The sequence below is a fragment of the Aythya marila genome (assembly GCF_965140915.1).
Source record: "Aythya marila genome assembly, chromosome: 1".
In the NCBI taxonomy this organism is placed as follows: domain Eukaryota; kingdom Metazoa; phylum Chordata; class Aves; order Anseriformes; family Anatidae; genus Aythya; species Aythya marila.
Genome location: NC_139042.1, coordinates 147561850 through 147582403, shown reverse-complemented (window position 1 = coordinate 147582403; position 20554 = coordinate 147561850). Strand labels below are relative to the sequence as shown.

The 20554-nt window shown below is 46.8% G+C and overlaps 2 protein-coding genes across 4 annotated transcripts in view; one reads left to right on the top strand and one right to left on the bottom strand.

Annotated features, from left to right (window-relative positions):
* TMEM213 (transmembrane protein 213) lies at positions 1-4534 on the bottom strand. Of its 2 annotated transcripts, none has more exons than XM_082774742.1 (3): positions 4177-4534; positions 2434-2499; positions 1-1059 (listed from the first exon to the last, which is right to left on the bottom strand). In XM_082774742.1, exons 1-3 carry the CDS (start codon positions 4256-4258, stop codon positions 890-892), a joined length of 318 nt encoding a protein of 105 aa, XP_082630868.1. In that variant the 5' UTR covers positions 4259-4534; the 3' UTR covers positions 1-889. The 2 variants fall into 2 exon arrangements, with proteins under 2 accessions (XP_082630868.1, XP_082630867.1); XM_082774741.1 differs by having other exon boundaries at positions 8-1059; positions 2434-2502; positions 4177-4486.
* Positions 4535-5762: 1228 nt separating this feature from the next.
* ATP6V0A4 (ATPase H+ transporting V0 subunit a4) overlaps positions 5763-20554 on the top strand; it is a 29909-nt gene continuing 15117 nt past the window's right edge. Inside the window, exons 1-9 of one of the 2 annotated variants that reach the window (XM_082774530.1) lie at positions 5763-5997; positions 11309-11517; positions 11993-12071; positions 12911-13005; positions 14037-14162; positions 14608-14699; positions 15425-15551; positions 16045-16127; positions 20197-20290. In XM_082774530.1, the coding sequence (XP_082630656.1) occupies positions 11401-11517; positions 11993-12071; positions 12911-13005; positions 14037-14162; positions 14608-14699; positions 15425-15551; positions 16045-16127; positions 20197-20290 (813 nt within the window). In that variant the 5' untranslated portion in view covers positions 5763-5997; positions 11309-11400. Of the gene's footprint in view, positions 5998-9547; positions 9813-11308; positions 11518-11992; positions 12072-12910; positions 13006-14036; positions 14163-14607; positions 14700-15424; positions 15552-16044; positions 16128-20196; positions 20291-20554 lie in introns of those variants that run through there. The other variant, XM_082774529.1, reaches the window with a different exon arrangement.

The following is a 20554-nucleotide window of genomic DNA, read 5'->3' as shown; positions in this document are numbered from 1 at the left end:
GCCCCAAACAAGATTTGACTGCAGTGAGTCAAACCCTGCTGCATGAACATTTCTCCTTAGAATCATGTTTCTAACAATTTGTGTGTGGTAATTCCTTGCTGATACAAGCTTTTCAACATAAACTAGGATTAAACCAGTCAGTGAGAATCTTTCCATCAAGAAGAGCATTTATTATCATCTTACATAAATAGGTGCAGTTTTGTGCTTGACTTGGATATCCTGGTTTAAACCCACTTGCCATGGTGCAGTGTGGCTTAATTGAACAGGCAGGTGCAAGCTGAATAAATGCAACCAGTGTTAACCTCTCACAAAACAGTTCACATATAGGTTGCACTGGAATAACGAGTTCTAATTTCAAATCAGCCCAAACAAGCCTTAAATTTCCATAACAGAGTTTTCCTTGTTGCCAGTAAACACTGTAGTTTAGCGAATGAATGTTACTCAGTATGATCAATGAGTTGCATCTGTTTTCTGATGTAGCCTGGCCCATAGCTTAGGACTAGATCTGGCAATGTTGCTCATCCAAGGACTAGCTTTGTTTGTTCACTTCTATTTCAAACTCAAAGGCTCTGTACTGGGTTGTCTGAAGGCAGGGAGCTATAGCCTGGTAAGTGGTCCTTCTGTGTCTGACTGCAGGCTGGAAAGGGCTTGGGGAAAAGGTTTTCCATGTGTAGTAGCATGTCCCTGGTAGCTTGCAGGGACTGGATGGAGCCTGCAGTACACCTGGGCTTGGACCTGCTCAGGATAATGAAGCTTCAGCGGGTGTCTGCTTAGATCTGGCCTTTTATAGCTGAAGGTACAGTCCCTTTCTTTTCTGTTCCTTAGGAAATGATTGGGATGCTTTGTCAGTCTGTCTGCACCTGACTGCTGCTCACTGGCTTGTCCCGCTTCAGGCTACCAAATATTTGGGTTCATCTGGCCGGAGTTTCATGATCTTTTCCACACAGAGCAGAATGAGCGTCAGAAACCAGAGGCTCCAGCCGACGGCTGCTGCAATCCACCCGTAATCATCCATGCCTGACTGGCAGCACGTAGCCGCTTGCGTGCAGAAGTCCACATCTGGAGGAGAAGAAATGAAGTGAGCTGATGGGAGCCTAAATACGTAGCATGTTTTCCTTGCTAGAAGGCAGGTGAGATGGTGACTTCACTCTGTCACTCTGACTTTGGACAGCTGTCCCCTATGCCTGGCTCTTAACCTGGAGGATGGCAGTATTCAGTTTTATCTACGTATCTTCAAGATTTGGTCATCCCCGTTGGCCAGCCATGTGAGCTGGTACTCTTACCACTGTGCCCACCGTTACTGAAAACTTTCAAAACACCTAAATAGCATCTGCTTGGTCAGTTTTAGGAATGGAGTATGATAGAAGTAACTAGTTACTATTTAAAATAAACATAGTGTAGAGAAAACTTCATGCAATGGAGTAAGAGGATCTCTTTAGCAAAGACACTGTCAGCAAGATTTCCATTATTTCAGGTACCCAATACCTCTGTTGGTAATAGAACCACTGATTGCTCTGTGCTGGGCTGTTAAATGCAACTTGCCTGTGTTCTGCTGTTTTTACATTTACCACCACTGGGACATCCCTATTTCACATATCTAAAAATGACTTTTTTTTTTTTAACAATTCCATGCATTTTCTCTATTTTCTCTTGCATCTTTTGTATCTTTTTTTCTGTTTGTTTGTTTAAAGCAGTTCAATTTCCTAAAGCCACTTGAGGAACCTATCATTAGTTGTTGTATTCATGCTGTTGTTTAAAGGTGTCTGCCACGCTTTTTCCATCAGGTGGATACAGTGAAGATACCCACCTCTGTGTCTGCACGCTGGGTGGTGAGGTGGACGTATCAAAGGGAGCATGGAGAACCAAAACATCCCAATTCCTTGGGCTGGAAGGGAAGCTCAGCATGAAACCTCGGTGCCCATGAAGGCTGGGGCAGCCAGAAACACCTTGTCCTATACCTTTGTCATCATTTAAGGTAGCACACCTCTGCTGGTACGTGTACTGCAGTGCAGGAACTGCAGGACTTTGGAGCTGCTTGATGTTTGGGATGGAGGGATGACTCTGGGAGGACTGGTGGGATCTCGGGTTGCCTGAGGGTGGCTGTTTGGGGAAGACTCAATAGGATGGGTGCACTCCTGGAAGATCACATTGTGCCCAGAGGCAGCTGGTCTGGCAAGAGTTCTAGGGCACACAAACTGAACCAGACATGAAGTAGTCTGTTAAAAGGTGTAAGTCTACCTGAAAGCACGCAGGATATATGGGGAATGCCAACAGAGGAGGCTTAGAAATGCCTCCTAGAATTTCACCTGCAACTGAAGCCTTGATAACAGCAAGTGATAAAAAATAAATCCTTTTCCAGGATAGCCTCTCCAGAGACCTGCTTAGTCTCGTTACCTGGCTTTATCATGGTAGTCACAGTTTACAAAGACTTACTAAGACATGGTGATTCATACTCGGTTGTGGGCATGGCACTTGTTGAAACACTGGAGGCTCCTTCAGCTGCTGCCAGAAGGAAAGCACAGGAGAAAAGATGAGCACATTAACCAGCTCAGGTTGGAAAATACAACATACAGATATAGGTAAGAGAAGGAGAGGGACATGGGCTTCAGTGAAGAAGGTTTTGCCTCTTTATCCTGCTTCCTACCCAGAATCAGAGCACACTTGCACTCTAGCACAGCACTGCAGCTGGTCTCCAACCCTCCAGATCTGTAATATCCATTTTCCCTGAAGCCTCCTTAGACCTTCTAATATCCCATTTTCCCCCAGCCACAGCATGCACCTTGGAGTGTTGCAGGATGGCGTGGCTGAGGGATGCCTGCTTGGGAGAAGCACGGGCTGCTGTGGTCCCTGTGCTAGCACCAGCCTGTCCCCTGCTGCAGAAGGAAGGGAGACATGGAAATATCTCCTCCTGCACCACCGTGGGCAGTCCAGTTTGAGTTCAACCAGGTGAAGTGTCTGCAATGGCCCTCTGAGATATAGGAAAAACACAGCCTTACAACTATAGTAAGGGTTGCTGCTGCATGCAGGCAGAGGGACCCCAACGAGCTGTTGGTCTAGAGACCAAGCAGAGGTTGAGAGAACCATATCCAGTCAAACCATCTCTGAGCTAATAACTCGGAATATGATAGAGGAATTCAGATCGAGCTTGATATCACTGAAGACTCCAAAACAATGGTTCAGGATTAACTTCAGTTCAGGAAAACAAAACTTAACAAGACCTTTGCCCAAACCTTTTGTTTTGAGTTTGTCATTTTCCAAGTAACTATAAATAAACTGAGGCTGTCCTGCAGGAGGTGCCCCCTTGGGATTACCTACTGATGTTCTGCTTTGTGTTTTGAGCTGAGTGGCCACCGGCAAGGTGAGAGCTTTCCTTTTGCCTGCTGCCAGTGTGGGACCAGGTCCCCAGGCAGCCTTCTCCAGGGCAGGGTCTGAGTGCTCCTCATTCTTTTCCCTACCTCTGCTAGGACTTGCTGAATGACCTTGGCCAAGCCCATAATTTCTTTTCTGGGTTAATGTGTACCCTCATGGAAGCACTGAAAAGAATAATTAAAACTTGTGCATGACCTGTGGAAGAAAGTGCTGCAGAGCACAGAGCACTGGTTCACATTTATAGACTTCGCAGCCTGGAGACAGGCTGTCAAAGCTAACCCATCTTTAAACATCTGGCAGGTCTCAGCTAGTGCTGATACACAAATGCAAGCGATATTCTGACGGGACAAGAGCTGCTCACAGGTCTCATTTACCCCTGGGTTTAGGCAGTCACTCCAATTACAGGGACAACAAAGCCAGATTTCCTGCAAAAAGCACCTCGTATTAGATAAACCAGGATACAGTGAGCCTCTTCAAATGGTCTCTTGCATCAGCAAGTAATTGAAGGCCAAGAAACCGTGGCCCCCTATCTCTGCCATTCAGGAGAGCAGCCTGCAGCTCACTCACATTTAGGGTGGCTTTGTAAATAGCTGGCAAAAGCACTTCTCTTCAGAAAGATGCTGTGATCAATCATATTGTGTAATTCTCATTAGCATTAATCAATTCCAGCTCTTTACGCTTTTTGGACGATACAAGGGAGCCCTCCTTGTTTTTAAAGAACAAATCACCGTCAGCGGGCAATACGTTTAGAGAGAAGTGAGAGGGAAGGCAGGGTACAGAAGCTGGAGCGTAAGAGGAGAGCCCTACCTGCTGAGCAGGAACGCTGGAGCATGGCGGTGAAGAAGAGCACGGTGAGGGCTGCCCAGGGCTCGCAGGAGAAGAGCTTCATGCCGGGGGTGCAGCTCCCACCCGAGCACAGGTCAGCTTGCTGTTACTGGCAGCTCTGCTTCTGCAAAATCCTCGACAAACTCAGACGGCCGGTGTGCAGGGCAGAGGGTGGAGCAAAGGAGCTTCCTGCTGCCAGGACACCTTGAACTTCCCCACCACAACAGGGCAAGGAAGGAGAAGGGCTCGGAGCAAAACAGCCCCAGCAGGAGGTGGGTACGGGCGCTGAGGCAGCAGGGGGAGGGCCCCTGAAGGTCAAACCTGGAGGTTTCTCCCCAGGGCCTTCTGCAGCCTGAGGGAGAAAGCCCTCTGGAGCCAGCCCTTCCCAGAGGGGTCCCCAGGCAGCTTCTGTCACCTGAGTCTCTGCTTGATCCTGCAGAGATGGGCTAAAAGAGCTGTTGAAGTGCTTCTGGTGGTGGCTTGGTCTGATGAGCACCACACACCGCTGCAGTTCCACAGGCTGTTGGCTCTGCGTGCCCCTGGCTGTTACCCATCACAATGTTCTTCCTAAAGAAAGCTTCAGGCATTAAATCAGGAAGAAAGCCTCTGCCAGAGGTGGACTCTGTGGGGAAAACAGGTTGTTGGTGCTTTCCACCACAGCCAGAAATGATTCTGGGTGTTGATGTGGAAATAAAGGCATCTGGGGCCCGCCTGGGATGGTCAGCTCTCCTGTGGGAGGTGAGGGAGAAGGCATCTGTGGCAGCCATCTGAGTAGGATGGGCAGTATCTAAAATTTTTTTCTTCCATCCACACTGCTAAAGTCAGCAAGCAGTGGCATGACAGACTTCCAGTGGGAACTGCAGTGAATGGGATGTGATGGGGTGCTGGTATTAAAATAAAAATAATTAAAAAACCCTGAGAAATATTTGTTTTCCCTTTGTTTAAGAAAAAGCTCAGGAGCAAAACATATGAGGTTTCAGCCCTGACCAGTGTTCCCCTTGCTGTCCCCCCTGTGCCCCAAAGGCGCTCTGCTCCCTTGCAGGTATTTGCATGTAGACACAGAAGGATGCAGGCACCAAGGGGCTCCCCTGGAGAAAGACCTCCCTGAGCCGCAGAGCAGTGCAGGCCAGCCCAAAAGGACATACTTGCTGTCCTTGCCTCCCTGTTTTGGTGTCAACATGCCTTTGGGGCGGGAGGAGTCACGGGCTGCCGACAGCCAGTCCATGGCAGCTGCCTCCCACCTCTGCTGGTGTGCATGGCCCCTGTCCTTCATCTGACACCTCAGGAGTGCCTGATGGCATGTCCTGCTCAGCTGGCAGCTGCCTGGGTGCGTGACCCCAGCCAAGGTGGCTCTCAGCCTGGATAGACACGGGGCACGGCAGGAGAGGTGCTGAGAACACACTCCTACTGCTCAGGGTTGCTTGGAGGTAGCCCGTAGGACAACCTTCATATCAGCCTGATATCAGTGTCTATGTCCTTTTGTGCTAATTTTCTTTAATTCATGCTTTTATCTGAGCACTCTGTTGCATCAAAACTAAACTAAGACTCAACTCTTTTACTCTGGCTAGGAACGGTGCTCTGCTCGCTTCCAGCTTCACCAGTCCTTCCTGAATTTCTCAACCATGCCTCCTGCTGAAAGCTAATCTGGCATTTAATTTTGTAGAAATAATGAGTACAAGTGTTCTGTGCAGTGCAACATGTTTGAGGAACAATGAAAGAAGATGAAACTGCCCTGCTGTTATGTGAATGAATGAAATATCTTCTGAATTTTAACTACTACCTAAATACTCTGACAGCTTGCAGGTAAGCCTGCCCATTTTAAGGGATACTGAAAATACTTTACATAATTAACATAAAGTATTTATTTTCCTTTATAACAATTTTTCCCTCTGTAATACAGAAAGTGCTGTTCCAAAGTCTTCTGAAGCAGTGAAAGGCTGTGTTTTGCTTCAGTGATTTTTGGATAGAACTGGAAATGAAGGCTTTGCTCCATAAGTTTGGGCACAATGGGAGCCCTAGAAAATCATCTCCTGACACAGATTTGGATTTGTTTCATTTCTTCTGTGTAATGCATTCATATTTCAGTGCTGTGACTGTCTGTGGAGCGATAAGACTCTCCAAGCTGTCCCTAACTTGGTTCCTACGCATTGTACCAACTCCAGTCTGTGTGAGGATGCCTTGCTGTGTGACATGGCCACAGCACCAGCAGAGAAAGGGGTCTCCTTCAGCTTGTGCTGTCCTGTCCATGCAGTTCTCAAGGCATGACTCAGTTTACCCTAAAACCGTGTCCTTCCCTACCTCTTTCCTTAGAGATTCTTCCACAGTGTGTAGGGCTGCTGGTCAGCTTTTTCTGATAATTACTAAGAAGGCAATACTTCACATACAAACCAATTGTGTGTTTTGTGCCACAGGGAGAGCTTCAGCATTAAGTTTCTCTGCTGAAGAAGGTATTACCCTTGACACACCACTACCAGGTGTGTCTCTTAGGGAATTATTACCTTTTATCATACACACGCATTCTCATTCTGTCTATATATACATATATATGTTTTCTGTTTACATGTGCAACGTGTTTATGTTTTGTGTTCCCAAGTGAAATCTGATTGCTGCTCCAACCCTGTTGCATCCCTGCAGTGACCAGCATGATGGTAACTGAGTGGTAGCACTGTATTTAGCTCAGGGCAAAGCACACAACCTCACTTTTTTTATTTGAGGTGAGTTTAACTACAACCTACCATGATTTCTGTGTACTTGAGGTGCTTCCATGCTCAGCTGCTGCAACAGCGTGTAGCTTGGGTGAAAACACACATTAACATGTAGTGTGGTCAGCCAAAACCTCCTGTGTGGTGGAGCTGAGCATGGAGTGGTTACTGACATGTTGATGCCAGTGACACATACAGCTGCATGAAACTTCTCTAGGCTGCTGAAAATCGTGACACCCCTGCAGTTGCCTCTTTGGGATCTCCCTTAGCTTTGCATATTGACAGAGCAGAGTCTATGGCTGGTTGATAATTCCCAGCTGACAATTCACAAGGGCTCTGCTCAACTTACAGAAGGTATCATGGTATTATAAGCCAATGAGTAGCCTAGGTGGTCTGACCTACTGGTGAGATCTACCTTCAAAACATGGCTTTAAAAAGCTGGCAACTTCAGGCAGACCGACCCAAGCCAATTATTTGTCCATCAGGGAGGGGGCTATTTAGATTAGCATCTTCATTGATGGGAAAAATGGCCTTCTAAGCTAAAAATACCTGTAAACAGGGGATTTGAATTATAGAACTGGGTGAATGGAACAAAAAAATCCAAACCACCCAGGTTTTATTATTTAAAAAGAAGGGGAGAGGGGATCTGATTTCTGTTTGCACAGAGGAAAACAGCCTGAGCGCTCCAAAAAATGTGACAACTGTGCCCTTTGTCCTTACCAACCGCAGCTGAGGTTCAATTAGAGAAAAGTTGGGTTTGTGGCTGCACCATGCCCCAGTGCTGTCCCTCTGGACCCCGTCCCTGGGCAATGAGCCTGCTGAGGGGGCTGGAGCCCTCCCTGGCTCCTGCTCTTCTGAATGGCACCAGCTGTAGTGCCTGCTGTCAGTGGTGATAATCTGATCTTTAATAATATGATTATTATGAAATACTGTTCATACTTATCCATGCCAAAGGCATGAAATAGGAGAAATACTTTCTGCTACTGTTGTCTGTGTGCAAAGAGGGACACGAGCACGGGACAGGGCTTTAATCCTGTGCTCCATGTTTGCTCGCTCCTCAGCTAGCTGTTCTGAGTGGCTGGCACAGCAAAGATTGCTCAGGTGATGAAGTGTGCCTGGGTTTCGCTCCTGTCCCCTCACCCCAACAGCTCTCAGCAGGGGACCACCAGGCCTAACTGTGGCACTGGCTAAGAGCAGCACGGGCTGACTGCCACGCAGAGCAGAAGCGAGTCTGATGCATTAAATGAGCATGACAGTGGTGCTGGGGGAAGAACACGCTGCGGTTTCAGAGACAGGGAACAGTCTGAGAGGCTGTTTTATTTTATTGTGTCAATACAACTCAGTCAGGAGCTGAATGGTGAATCCTGTTAGTTAGCATTAAAGTGTGGGCTGCTGGGCAGTGTCTTTTCTCACCCCACCTTCTCCTCAGCCCTGCATGGTGGATGTGGTACTTTTGCGTGTGATGGGTGGCCGACAGCAATGGCTTTGCTTCTGCCTTTTCGGGGAAGTCCCACTTTTCCAGCAGAAGGTGCTAAGTTTCACCTGCCTTTAATCTCTTCCACTGGTAGCATCCATAAGGAAAGCTGAGCGCACTGACAAGAGGAGCAGGGTGCAACCGAGGCAGTAAGGCCAGGGAGCACCAGGCCCAGCTCAGCGCCATGGCCCTGCTCCCAGCACCAGCAGCAGCTGAGCAACATGGAAGTTTTAGGCCCTCCCACCAGAGTTGCTTTATGTTTTTTCTATACCATATATACGGTTCATTTTGGGTCACACAGCTTGAGGCAGATGGATTTCAGAAAGTGACAGGAACCCTCTCACAGTAGCTGACCTGGGCCACTCCTAGTTGGTTTTGAATGGAAAACCTCTGTGCTTTAAAGCTCGCTATTGTTACAGGCCTTTGGTATTGTTCCCTTGGACAAGTTGTACCCTTGTCAGGTCAGGGCTGCTGGGCACCTACAAAAGCCTGGCCCTAAGAAAGCATTTCTTTAGGGGACACTTTGCAATTTACTTGTAACCATGCATTTTAATTAGCTCTTCTTCCAAGCTAGGACTTAGTAGTGACCCTGCTACACTTAGTAGTGACCCAACTGCCCTTATTTAATGGGACAAAACCTGTCTCCTCTGACCTCAGTGAGAGCTCTGCCACTGGTTTTAGAAGGGGCAGCATTTCTCTCTGGAGTCCTCACTTTAGCAGCTGCAGTGGGCAAAGGGCCACAAAGCCACCTTTCCCCATCAGGTTATTTCAAGCAGTGAGAATGAGGTTCCTGCTCGCTGAACTGCCCCAAGCTAACGTAGCTCTCCTGGCAGAGCCCCTTGCCCCCGAGCCTCCTCTTTGCCACACAGCTCCGGCAGTCACTTGGCTGGAGTAAAATCATTAACCTCCCCTTGTTTCCTTCTCCTTTGCTGCACTGCTGCTGGTGAGGAAAAGAAAGCACAGGAGTTTTCCGCCTTCCTGACGACTGACACTGCACTCAGTGCTGCAAATGACCTTTTATTGGTTTATTGAATCCCTGCGTGCAGCAGGTTTTAAAGGCTCTGGCTTGTTTTCGGGTCAGCGGGGCGGTGTGAGCCAGCGTGCCCCGTCTGTTATTAGTCCCAACACACCATGTGCCACTGGCTCTGGCAGCAGACCCAGCAGGGAGGTGGGGACCCAGCCAGAAAGCACCGGGTCTAGACCACCCGGGGGTTGCTCTGGGGCGGGAAGGTTTCCTTCCTCTGGTCTAGACCGGTGCAGACCTCAGCAGAGAAGGTCTTCTGCTCCCAGTGGTGCCAGAGCCCAGCCTGGCTGTCTCCATCCAGCAGGAGGCTGAGCCTCCAGGAGAGGAGTGTGGCACCTGCAAGCCCTGCAGCTCCGTGCCCGAAACGGGGAGCGTTTTCATGCCGTAACGCCGCTGGAAAATAGAGAGCAGAGGAAGCGTGAGTGATTGTTCTGTTAACTGTTCTTTGGCCAAATCAAACAAAATTGCTGTGTGGGAGTGATGACAGGGACATGGCTGACAGCAGGTCCATTTGGGAAAGCCCCCTATATCCACAGGAGGTGGATGGAGCGAGCATGCCCTGCCTTCCTCTGCATGGGAAGGAAAACAGATTTTCTCACTGAAAAGAAGTTTTTCTTCTTACTTGTCTTTTTTCACCCACATTCCAAATCAAGAGGAAAGTGAGCCTTAGGGGGTTTTCACTGATTGATTGCTAAGGAAAAGTAGAAGCCAGGATTGGGATGGATTGAAACATTTTAAGTAAAATATTTCCAGATATTTCATTTAAGTTTTGATCTTTTAATTCTAATCCTTTAACATTTTTAAGGAAGTTAACTGTGAATATAAAAGTAAAAGCTGCTTTAAATTACATTCTCTTCACACTTTTCAGTCTAAAGAAGTTAAGATGGGACATTTTGACGTTCTTTTAAACTTTTTGAAAAGCAGAGAGAGGGAATTTTTGACATTTTTGCATGAGTACTGTGGATGTGAGTGCAGCTTTTGGGTCTTTCTCATGTGAAAAATATATTTTGCTGAAAAATGTCCAACCAATATCAATGTTTATATCCTTACTCAAGCCAATGCAGCTGGTACATGGTAAGTTTTATTTTAACAAGCTATTAGTTTATTTTCAGCATTTTAAATCATTTAGTGAATGACTAGAGTAAGACAAGGAAAACAAATAGGGCAATTGAGCAAATACAAACTAGTAACTAAGGTACTGCTGTTAAACAGCCTTTAATACCCTGAAAAATGTTTCTATCATATTTAAGAGGAGTCCTTTATGCATTATAAAATACATAATTAGAATGCACATTAAGCTGTAAGAAAAAAGGGTTGCAAGACAAGTTAAGAATACTCATCTTCCCATCCTGGTCAACACATAGAAGTGAAGTTATATAGGGATTTTTGTTCGCTATTTAAAAGATGTCGTTTTGCTACTGAATTCTCAAAATGAAACACAAACAAGAAGTGTATCTATTTGCATGTTTTTCTCTGGGCAATAATAATCACTGTGTTTGTGCATGCAAATTAGTTAATTTTGTGCAAGAATGACTACAGGCAATTTGTACGTTCAAATTACCCAAGGTAAACAAAGAGAAGCATATGGACAAAAGGAACTTTTATGGAATGCATGATATTTCATTTATCCTATTTTGAAAAGAGTCCTTTGTAGGGAAAAATATTTTTTAAACATTAATTAAAAAAAAAAAAAAGTAATCCTCTTCTCCCTATTCCCACATAACACACTTTGTATGCTTCTGCAATGCTATGTTCACACTACCAGTGCAAGTAAAAAAAAAAAATCTGGCCTCTGTCATGTGCCTTAATTGCAAGGTGCAATTAATGAGTCGTCTTCTCTGTATTCTGGAAGACAAAGAGAAACTCTATGAGTGCCTCACAGAGTGCCTCACAGCGATCCTCATGTTCCTCCAGTGCTCAGCACCTTCCAGTACCTCCCTGGGAGAGGAAGACCACGCTGCTACTGAGGCCCCTGGAGACATCTGGGCAGGAGGAGGCCACCCAAAATGGCCTCAATCTTCCGCAGTGAGGAGATGAGCCTGATGCAGCTCTTCCTGCAGGTGGAGGCTGCTTACTGCTGCGTGGCTGAGCTCGGGGAGCTGGGTCTGGTCCAGTTCAGAGATGTGAGTAGTGCCTTGTAGGCATTCTGGGTCACTGGAGATGTTCCCCAGGTGTGTGTTTGTCGTTCCCCAAAGCTCTTGTGAAAGAGATGATGAACATCACCCCTACAGGGTGGTAGAAGAACCCATGGAGAGAACAGGACCTCCACAAAGCTGATCGTACGGCCAAGTGCCATGCTGAGACCTGACTGGTCCCTGAGTCCCCACCCAGTGCTCTGTATGCCCTTGGGACAACTCCCTCCACTACCAGAAAATGGGGGGCTCCCAATGAGAGTCCACCTATGACTGCTGCCTATGTCACATAAGTCTGGGTGGAAATGGGCTGGTAAGGCCATGATGTCCTCATCCACAAGGAAATGGACGGTATTGCCCTGCCATTAGGAGTCTGTAAGATGTCCATCTGTACCAAAGGTGTTCATTCTCAGCTGATGTTAAAACAGGTGCTCAACCTTCTGCCTGTTTTCCCTCCTATTTTTAGCTGAATGGGAATGTGAACAGCTTCCAAAGGAAGTTTGTGAATGAAGTGAGAAGGTGTGAATCCTTGGAGAGGATCCTGCGTAAGTAAAGGCTTGTCAAGTGCAGTCGGCTCTGCACCAACTGGCGGTGTGGGATTAATGTCTTTGTTAAGTGCTCACACGCTGTGGGACAGAATTAGTGGCAAAATGGCAGTGTTTCCATCCGAGCTCCTGGAAATGTTTTGCATGCATCAGCTAATTAACGCTTCACCCCATATGGGCAATAAATCATTGCCCCTGTTTTGAAAATGGTTAACTGAACTGAAAGGAAGATAATTAGCATATAAAAAATCACAAGATAAATCTGGCTCTGGGCAGGAGTCTCAACCCAGATAGCCTGACTCTTACCCCTGTGCTGTGGCCAAGTGCTTCAGCCTGGGGACAAATCCTAAAAACACAGGCAGCCAATTTCATGGAGTTTGGTTTCCTATGGAGATGTGTCCTTTGAGCTCTGCTGTCCTCCACGACACCAGCACCCACCATGACAAGGACAGCACTTGCCATTGCTAGAGCAGAGAAGCAAACCTGAGCTAGCTGCATGCCTTGTTCACAGCCCCAAGCAAGGCAGTGCCCCACCACCCATTTGTGCCAGGGCTCAGGGCTGTCTGGGTCAAGGGGTGGGAAGTAAACCACAAGATCATACTGTGGAAGGATTCAAAGCCATGAAGTCAGTGTCCTTGGCCTTTTTACAGCTTGTCCCTGATGCTTTTCATGGTTCAGCTGTGCTGGAACTGCTTTGTGTCTTCTGGGTGTGTTTCTTACTGCAAGGTCATATCTGAAAGACAAATGCTTGGTAAAGCCAAGCCAGGCTGGTCCTGTTGTTTACATGCAGAGGGATAACTCAGAAATGGCCCTGCATGTCCAGTGTTCTTTCCTTGCAGGTTTTCTGGAAAATGAGATGGAAGGCATTGTGGAGATCATTAAACCAGAAAAGTACCCAGAGACGCCCCTGCCTCGGGAAATGATTGATATGGAGGTACAGAATATGGGCCAGGCCAAGAAAGAGGGAAGGGGATATGCATCAGGGTGTCTGGGTAACATGCTAGATGCAGACCCCCCTGCAAGAAAGATCCTGATAACTGAGACCAGCAGAGAGCTCCCTGCTTGCAGAAGTGCTCCCCAACTCGCTGTCTCAGCAGTTAGGTCAAGGCTGGTCTTGTTGCATGTTCCTAATGGTGCCCAGTCTTTTCACTATCCCCTGTGAAAGCTCTGGTCCAATATATTAGGAGGAAAGATATCACTCTCACCAAAAACCCTCCATTATCTGTAGGAGAAAGAAGGGTTTGGGTGATTAATCAGGAGGCGTGATGTTAGAACCAGCTTCACTGAATAAAACCCAAAGGGCTGTCTGTCCTAGTGGGAGTATGGCTGTGGTATCACTGCCTGATGTTGTGCCATGACGTTGCTTTATTCTAGCCCAGCTGGAAGATTATAGAGATTTATAGACTGTGTCACTTTTAAATTCTGCAGACGCAGGTAACAAGGAAGGAAAATCGTGCTTCCCAAGGGGTTCAGCTTCACAGGAGCAAGGCGGTTGCCTGATCTGTTCTTAGGCCCACATCCTCACCTAAGTTTTGGTTTATAGTTAATGTACGTAAGATAAAGGCCTTGTTGTAGGCTTCTTTTGTAGTCAGTATGCATAGTCAGTCCACCTAGGGTCCAAGATGTTCTGTGGGGAACCACAGAGACACTGAGACAGATGGGGGTATCTACAACAGGCACTCGTTCATCTGCCTGCATTTTGGTCAGGTGGATTTTAGCCTTAATGCCTAAGTAGGACAAAATACACAACAGTGGAGGTGGCAACAGGAAAATGACATTAATCAGTATCTTCCTCAAACTCGGTGCTTACTTAAAGGCCACATTTAATATACTCCTCCTTAAACAAACAAACAAAAAATAAGCAAATAAGCCAACGATCGGATGTTTAATATTTGATATCAGCATGGTAAAGGGCCGTTGAGCTGCTACTGAGTTTTTTTCTGGATGTGGTTGGATCCTAAACAGACAGTGCTGGAGAAACTTGAGGCTGAGCTGCTGGAAGCTAACCAGAACCAACAAACACTGAAGCAGAACTTCCTTGAGCTGATGGAGCTCAAACATCTGCTGAAGAAAACCCAGGACTTCTTTGAGGTGAGAGGCCTCTTTGATCTGCCAGTAAAGATGTGGAAGGTTCCTAAAAATATTGATGTTTCCATTTGTTGTGTGTTGCTGCTATTGATTTTAAGCAAATCACAGTGCTCTTTAACACAATTCAGTAAGATGCATTTGCAAAAGTATCTCGGTCATTTTGGTGTCTGAATCTCTCTGATTCAGTGGGGCTCACGAGCTTGGCTCCCAGTTCTCTTTGAAAAATAGGGTTTATGCTTTTCAGTTGCTAAGAGGTATTTTAACTTTTTTTTTTCTCTTTTTCTTTTTTTTTCTTTTTTTTTTTTTTTTTCCCTTTCTCTTTCCCTTGCTCTAAATCTCTGTGGAAAGCTGCCTTTGGGGTGAAAAATGTCAGAGGAATGATATGAAAATAGTTTTCAAATGGAGAATATTGAGGTGTTTATAAAAACAAATTATTTTTTTTTTTCAGGCAGAAACCAACCTGCCAGATGATTTCTTCAGCGAAGACACATCTGGCCTGCTGGAGCTGAGAAGCACTCCCGCTGCAGCTGCCAAGCTGGGGTGCGTACTGTTGACAGCCCCTAGCTTGACCAGGCTTCCCACCTGCACCACACTGTTATGACACCCATACACTTCCTTCAGCCTCTTAGCACAGGCTGCCTGCCAGCCTCTTCAGTGGAGCTGATTGATCAGGGTGAAGGAGTGACTGTCCTCTGAAGTTATCATCAAAACCATGGTCAGGATATGGGTCAGTGGAACAAATGGCCTCTTACTTCCAGGCCACCGATTTCAGTGAGCCCTTAGTAGGTATTGACTGAAAATCATTTTCTTATGACTTCTCATGTTTGGCTTCTGGACTCTGGTGGGTACCAGTCCAGTTTACAGCGGTGGAAGTGGAAGCACAACAAAAATCCATAGGATGTCTTGCACTGGGCTTTGTCAAAAAGCAATACTGAGGCTGAGAGTCAGGAGAGCAGGCACCAGAGGTACTGATGGTAATTTGGCAGCCAACATAGACTCAAACAGCCTTATGTTTACCTCAGCTTGGTGTGGTTACACACGCTGATGGTTTTGTCCCAGGTGGATGTTTTTAGCTGTTAATGCTGGTCTTTTTGTAGCCCTGATCAGCTCTGGTACGGGCAAAGCATGTGCCTGCAGAGACCTTGCCTTGAACAGCTGAGCCCTGGCTGTCACAGACTAAAAAGCAAGAAATTGTAAACCTGAGTGTGCTACAGGTCCCAGAAGGCTTAGAATGGTCTTGTAATTTATCTTTTAACTGTGCTCAGATTCACAGCAGGGGTTATAAAGAGGGAGAGGATGATACCCTTCGAGCGTTTGCTGTGGCGAGCCTGCAGGGGAAACATCTACCTGAGGTACACCGAAATGGACACTCCCCTGGAGGACCCCGTGACGGTGGGTACTGACCTGCTGTTGCTTCTTCTTTGCAGAAACTGAACCAGTGCCCTGGCTGGGGCAGATCTGGGGGCCTGAAGGCAGCCTTCAGATGAAGGGCAGGAGAGTCTGAGCAGGGGGAGAAGGTTTCTTTTGATACCACTTTCCCCTTTTGCCGTTATCAAGGTGGTTTCTCTGTCCTGCCTGGTGACCACCAGGGAGGTGGGCTGTGACCAAAGACGGTCAACTCCCCCGGTGTCTCCAGGGTGAGTCCTGGGGACCTCCTGTCCCCTACCCCTCTGCTCCACATTGCTCCTTCTCCCAGAGCCACCATCCTTGCCTGGTCTCTGAAACAGCACCTAGGAAAAATATTGATCCTGAAAAAGTAGGGCTGGGGGAAAACAGCACACCACTGAAGAGGCTGTCTTAAAAACAAACAAAGAAGGAAAAAATCATTTTCTGCACCTGATTCTTTGCCCTGGGTGCTTTAAATTCTGCTTGAATTGCGTTGCAGAGAGAAGAGGTGAAAAAGAATGTGTTCATTATCTTCTATCAAGGAGAGCAGCTCAAACAAAAAATCAAGAAGATTTGTGATGGGTAAGGCAGCCTGTGAGCAGGTCACAATGACTCTTGCGGAGGTGTTTCCCTGTCAGCATGGGCTGGCCGAGCTTGGAGCTGGAGATTAGATTTCTGCGCTCCGTCCATCAGCAGCACCACAGAGCTCCCTTCTGCTTCTCACTTCTGTTGCTCCTAATCATAAGGGATATACGTCACCTCAGTGCTGGGAAATTGAAGTTCTAAATTTTCCAAAGTGACTTAGAGAAGGTAGGAGGTTGAGAGGTTTTTAACTTGGGACATCTTAAAGGGGACTTTTTTATTTATTTATTTTTTCTTAAAGAAATATTTGGCATCCTTCCCCTGAAAATCAGGGGCCCTAGCAGATATTGCAGCTTGTGCACTTGGAGCATGCTAATCCCCAGACTGCTCCCAAGCCTTTCAGCACAAAAAGATGATGCTGTAGTTTGCTCCCCCCTTTCCCAAGGCCTTTGGACAATGTCTGTGTAATCAGAGACAGAGCCCAAAGAAATGAAAGCTTCATACAGCCTGACTTGTTTCCACCCTGTTAAGCATCTTGAAAAGATAATTCAGGTTGAATATTTTGTTACTCTTTCATAACACTGGTGACCGATGGGCTTTGTTGCGGCGTAAATCATATTTGATGAGAGGATCTGTCTGCTGTTACCGGATCCATTTGAGGCATAACCCCGCAGCCAAGTGAGGCCAGCCAAGCACCTACAGGCTACAGAAGTTCAGGGGGATGGAGCCAGCAATTTCTCTTGCCCAGCCTGTGCGCTTGGGGCAGGCCTTTCCTTGCCTCCTGGGTTTAATCAGGAGGGCAGTCCATCCAGCTGGGAGCACTGACTTCACCCCAGATCAGCCCTGTGCTCATCCTCAGGCCACATAAGGTGGGCATGTCTCTGCATAAAGCAGCCACAGGGGCACGGAGAGCTGGAAGAAGGCTCTCAGGTCTCAGTCACTCCTATCTGACCCCAAACCTCAGAAAAGGGGGATGTTTTGCCATCAACACTGGGCAGGACCAGTCTGCTGCCAGTTGTCTTTGGGCAAGCCTCATCCTCTTCCCGGATTACAGTTTCCTGCTTGTGTCCCACTTCTTTGCTTGCTTTTTAGGCACTGTTCAGTACATTTCTCCCCTTCTGTACTCCTGGGCAATTGCTGGCTGTGAATGCTTCCCATTGGACTTGCCCCTGTGCCGATGGCCTAGCAAGTTGCCAGGGCATACAGTTAGAGTTGGGGTAGCACACAAAGAGCTGAGGGCATTTGATTTTGGAGGACTTTTTTTCCTCTGCAACATTTTAGACTCCCTGCAGTCACAGTATTTTTTTCTGGGGTAGAAGAACAGGCAATATGATGCCTGTCAGCATTTTCATTGCTGATTGAACCCAGAATCTTACCAACAAGAGGCGTGACCCTCTGCAACAAGGTGCAGCAGGGAGCCTGCAGCACTGGCAGTGTGAGAAGATCTTTACAGGGCGGGCAATGACATGACAAGTATGCTGTTATGATGTGGATGTGGTGGTAGGTTCACAGAAAGTATGCTAGCTTCTCTCAGCCTTTTGAAACTGAAAGGAAACATACCCACCTAAGACAAATCCACAGGATGTCCTTTGCAGTGCTAGCACATAGGTTTTCCTTTATTGCCAGTTAATCAGGCTACACTTGAAATCCTCCTTTATCTCCTTTCTTCCTCCCTTTCAATTTATTTATTTATTTATTTATTTTGCTTGCTATTATGCAGTATGTGTCTGTTTTTCTGAGTGTCTGTTTTTTAAAATATATTTATCCTATGCATCTCCTTTTGTGCTCTGTGGGCCATCAGCCATCCCTGATACACAGGTCAAGACATTTTGGTCTGGCCCATCTTTAAGACAGGGTTAACTATACCTGAAGCAGATGGCTGTGTCATTCCAGCCCCCGCAGGACATTTCTGCTTAGCACTAAGTCATCATTCATGACAAGTAAATATCCTGCAAAAATCACGGGATTGATATAAGCCAGTCTCCTGCAAGGCAGGCTAAGATTTGTTTGCAGAGCAGTGTGCCTCAGGTTACGCCTGTAGTCCCTGCTTGACTCTAATTGGTAACATTAGTCTGCCAATTTCATGAGCATTAAGACCATGCACAAATTTATTAGTGAGAGGTGTAGGGGAGCAGGGAGGAGGAAAATGTAAGAAATTTTCTTTTCCTCCTTTTCTTGCGGCTGCCTCGGTGCTAATGTGAATACTAAACTGGGTTTATCAATGTAAGGATTCCCTGCTGAATTCTCCTGGAGCTTTCAGAGATGTCTGTGCCATTAGGGCAAAGCTGATATTCGGTATGCAAAATGGCTGTTAAAAGATCAAAGCAACACTGCTGCAATAACGTTATTGGAAACGGGGGAACTGTACAGCATGGAGGAGTAAGCTTTCAAGTTTGATTAAAAATCCTTATTAAAGATGAACTAAGAGCTGTGAAGAATAAGAAGATGGAAATAATTAGGTAGGGTGAATAACCTTTGGAAAGGAATACCAGGTGTTGAGTGAGCAAAGATTCGATTCTGGAAAGGGAAGTTTAGCTGAAGAGCGTGTGCTGTCATTATACACAGCTCTGAGCTGATCTCTAGGAAACTGCTGCTCGTTTTGTTCAATTTGCAACTATCCTCACTTGTGTGTGTGCTGGAACTGATTCTGAGGACCAGGTGGTGGTATATTCTGTGCTCAGATGAAGCCAGAACGTGATGTTTATCTGTACAGAGCATGCACATTTTTGTCTCTTAAGCGGGGACGGACCCCCATGACCCTGCTACATCTTCTTTTAATTCGTCACACTTGCACAAAGGCAGCCTTTCAGCTACCCTGCCTCAGGATAGCTCCACTGCAGGACGGCAGCAGCGTGTTGCACTTGGAGGGGTGTGGGGGGGAAGATCTGGTGCACTCTTCTGCACCATCTCCCCCTCTGTAAAGAGGCACGATCTCTTCCTGCAGACCTGTAAAGAGGCGTGATCTCTTCCTGCAGACCTGCTGGAGCAATACTGAAGGATGACATTTATAATGCCCTTGAAGTGGCAGGGCTGGCACAAGCACTAGATATCACTGAACAAACCAAGTAGGAAAAGAAAGAGAGGGATCTCTGCTATTTTAATTATTGCAACACCACTAGAATGACTTGCAGTAGTAAAGGTGGTCAAGTTGCATACTACAGGTAAAGTAGTGTACGATACCTGCATGGAGATAAGACCTTCATGTATACACAGGGAGCCTACGTTTGTCCTTATTATACCACACTAAACTAACCAGCTGAATCTCCCAAATGCAGTCTTGGGGGTAAGCTAACAGAAAACATTTACCTGGGTCTGGACACTTACACACTGATGCTCATATTTAAAAACACCTGAGAGTGGTGTATGTCAGATCAGCATACAACCTCACCCCTCCTTCCCTTGCTCCCAAGCTGTTTAGTTGTACAGATGGACCAGAAGTCAAGAGCCAGCCGTATGATCAGCCTGCTTTTGTTTTACCCTGGAAATACAGAGGGTCTTTTTTATTTATTTATTATTTTTTTTTACGGAGTAATTTACTCGCACAGGCTGCGTGCACGAAGGGCGTTTGCTTGCTGTGCAGCAGTAGCTGGGCTTTGCCTACCCCCAGTGACCGAGTGCGGGTAGTGCACTGGCAGTGACACGGGATTTTTCCAGCCTCGGTGCAAGAGGGACATCTGTTGGCCACCCCGTTAACCGGGCTGCATTTGCCAAGGTTATTTTACTGTGGCTCCTTGCAGCCCGAGCAACTTCCCAGGACTTTAGCAGGGCATCCTTATTGTGGGCGTATGTGTATTAGAGCTGAACGCTGCGTAATATCTTGTGCCTTGTAGCAGCTGAGACAGGGAGTGGGTTTTCAGCTAGAACAAGCAAAAGGATGCTTTTTCTTATGAAGAGATTAATGTACCTTTTTGGACATTTCTGGGAGACCCAACACGGCTTTGTTCTGCAGGACATGGCACCAGGTGAGGGATAAAGTCCAATTTCCCCAGCTTTGAGCTGAGAAGAGCACAAAGGAAGAAAAAGTCAATTAAATAAATGATGCTTCTCACTTTTCTCTTCCTGAGGCTAGGTTTCGTGCCACAGTCTATCCCTGTCCAGAGTCTGCCACCGAGCGCCGAGAAATGCTTGATGGAGTGAACACAAGGATCGAGGACCTGAACACAGTAGGTGGCAATGGATTTACTGGGATCTGAACCCTGCAAGTGGACCTGCCCACTTATTTGTCCTGCCTAAACCCCTGTGGCCATGGCTAGGTCTCTCTGTTGCTCAGTCACATCCTGCGGCTGGGGCACAGGGATGAGCAGCAGTGTCGCTGCAGTCTCACAGCAGTCTCACGGAACTGAGCTCTGTTTGCAGGCTGTAGTACAACTATACTAGGTGCAGAAAGGGCTCAAGTGAATTTTTAAAAATATATTGCAATTAGGTAT

Coding starts and splice junctions, on each gene's coding strand:
- TMEM213 (XM_082774741.1), bottom strand. CDS start 4,258: ATGAAGCTCTTCTCCTGCGAGCCCTGGGCAGCCCTCACCGTGCTCTTC. Junction 2,503..4,176: donor CCAGCGTTCCTGCTCAGCAG/GTAGGGCTCTCC, acceptor TCCTTCTGGCAG/CAGCTGAAGGAGCCTCCAGT. Junction 1,060..2,433: donor GTATGAATCACCATGTCTTA/GTAAGTCTTTGT, acceptor CTTCTCCTCCAG/ATGTGGACTTCTGCACGCAA.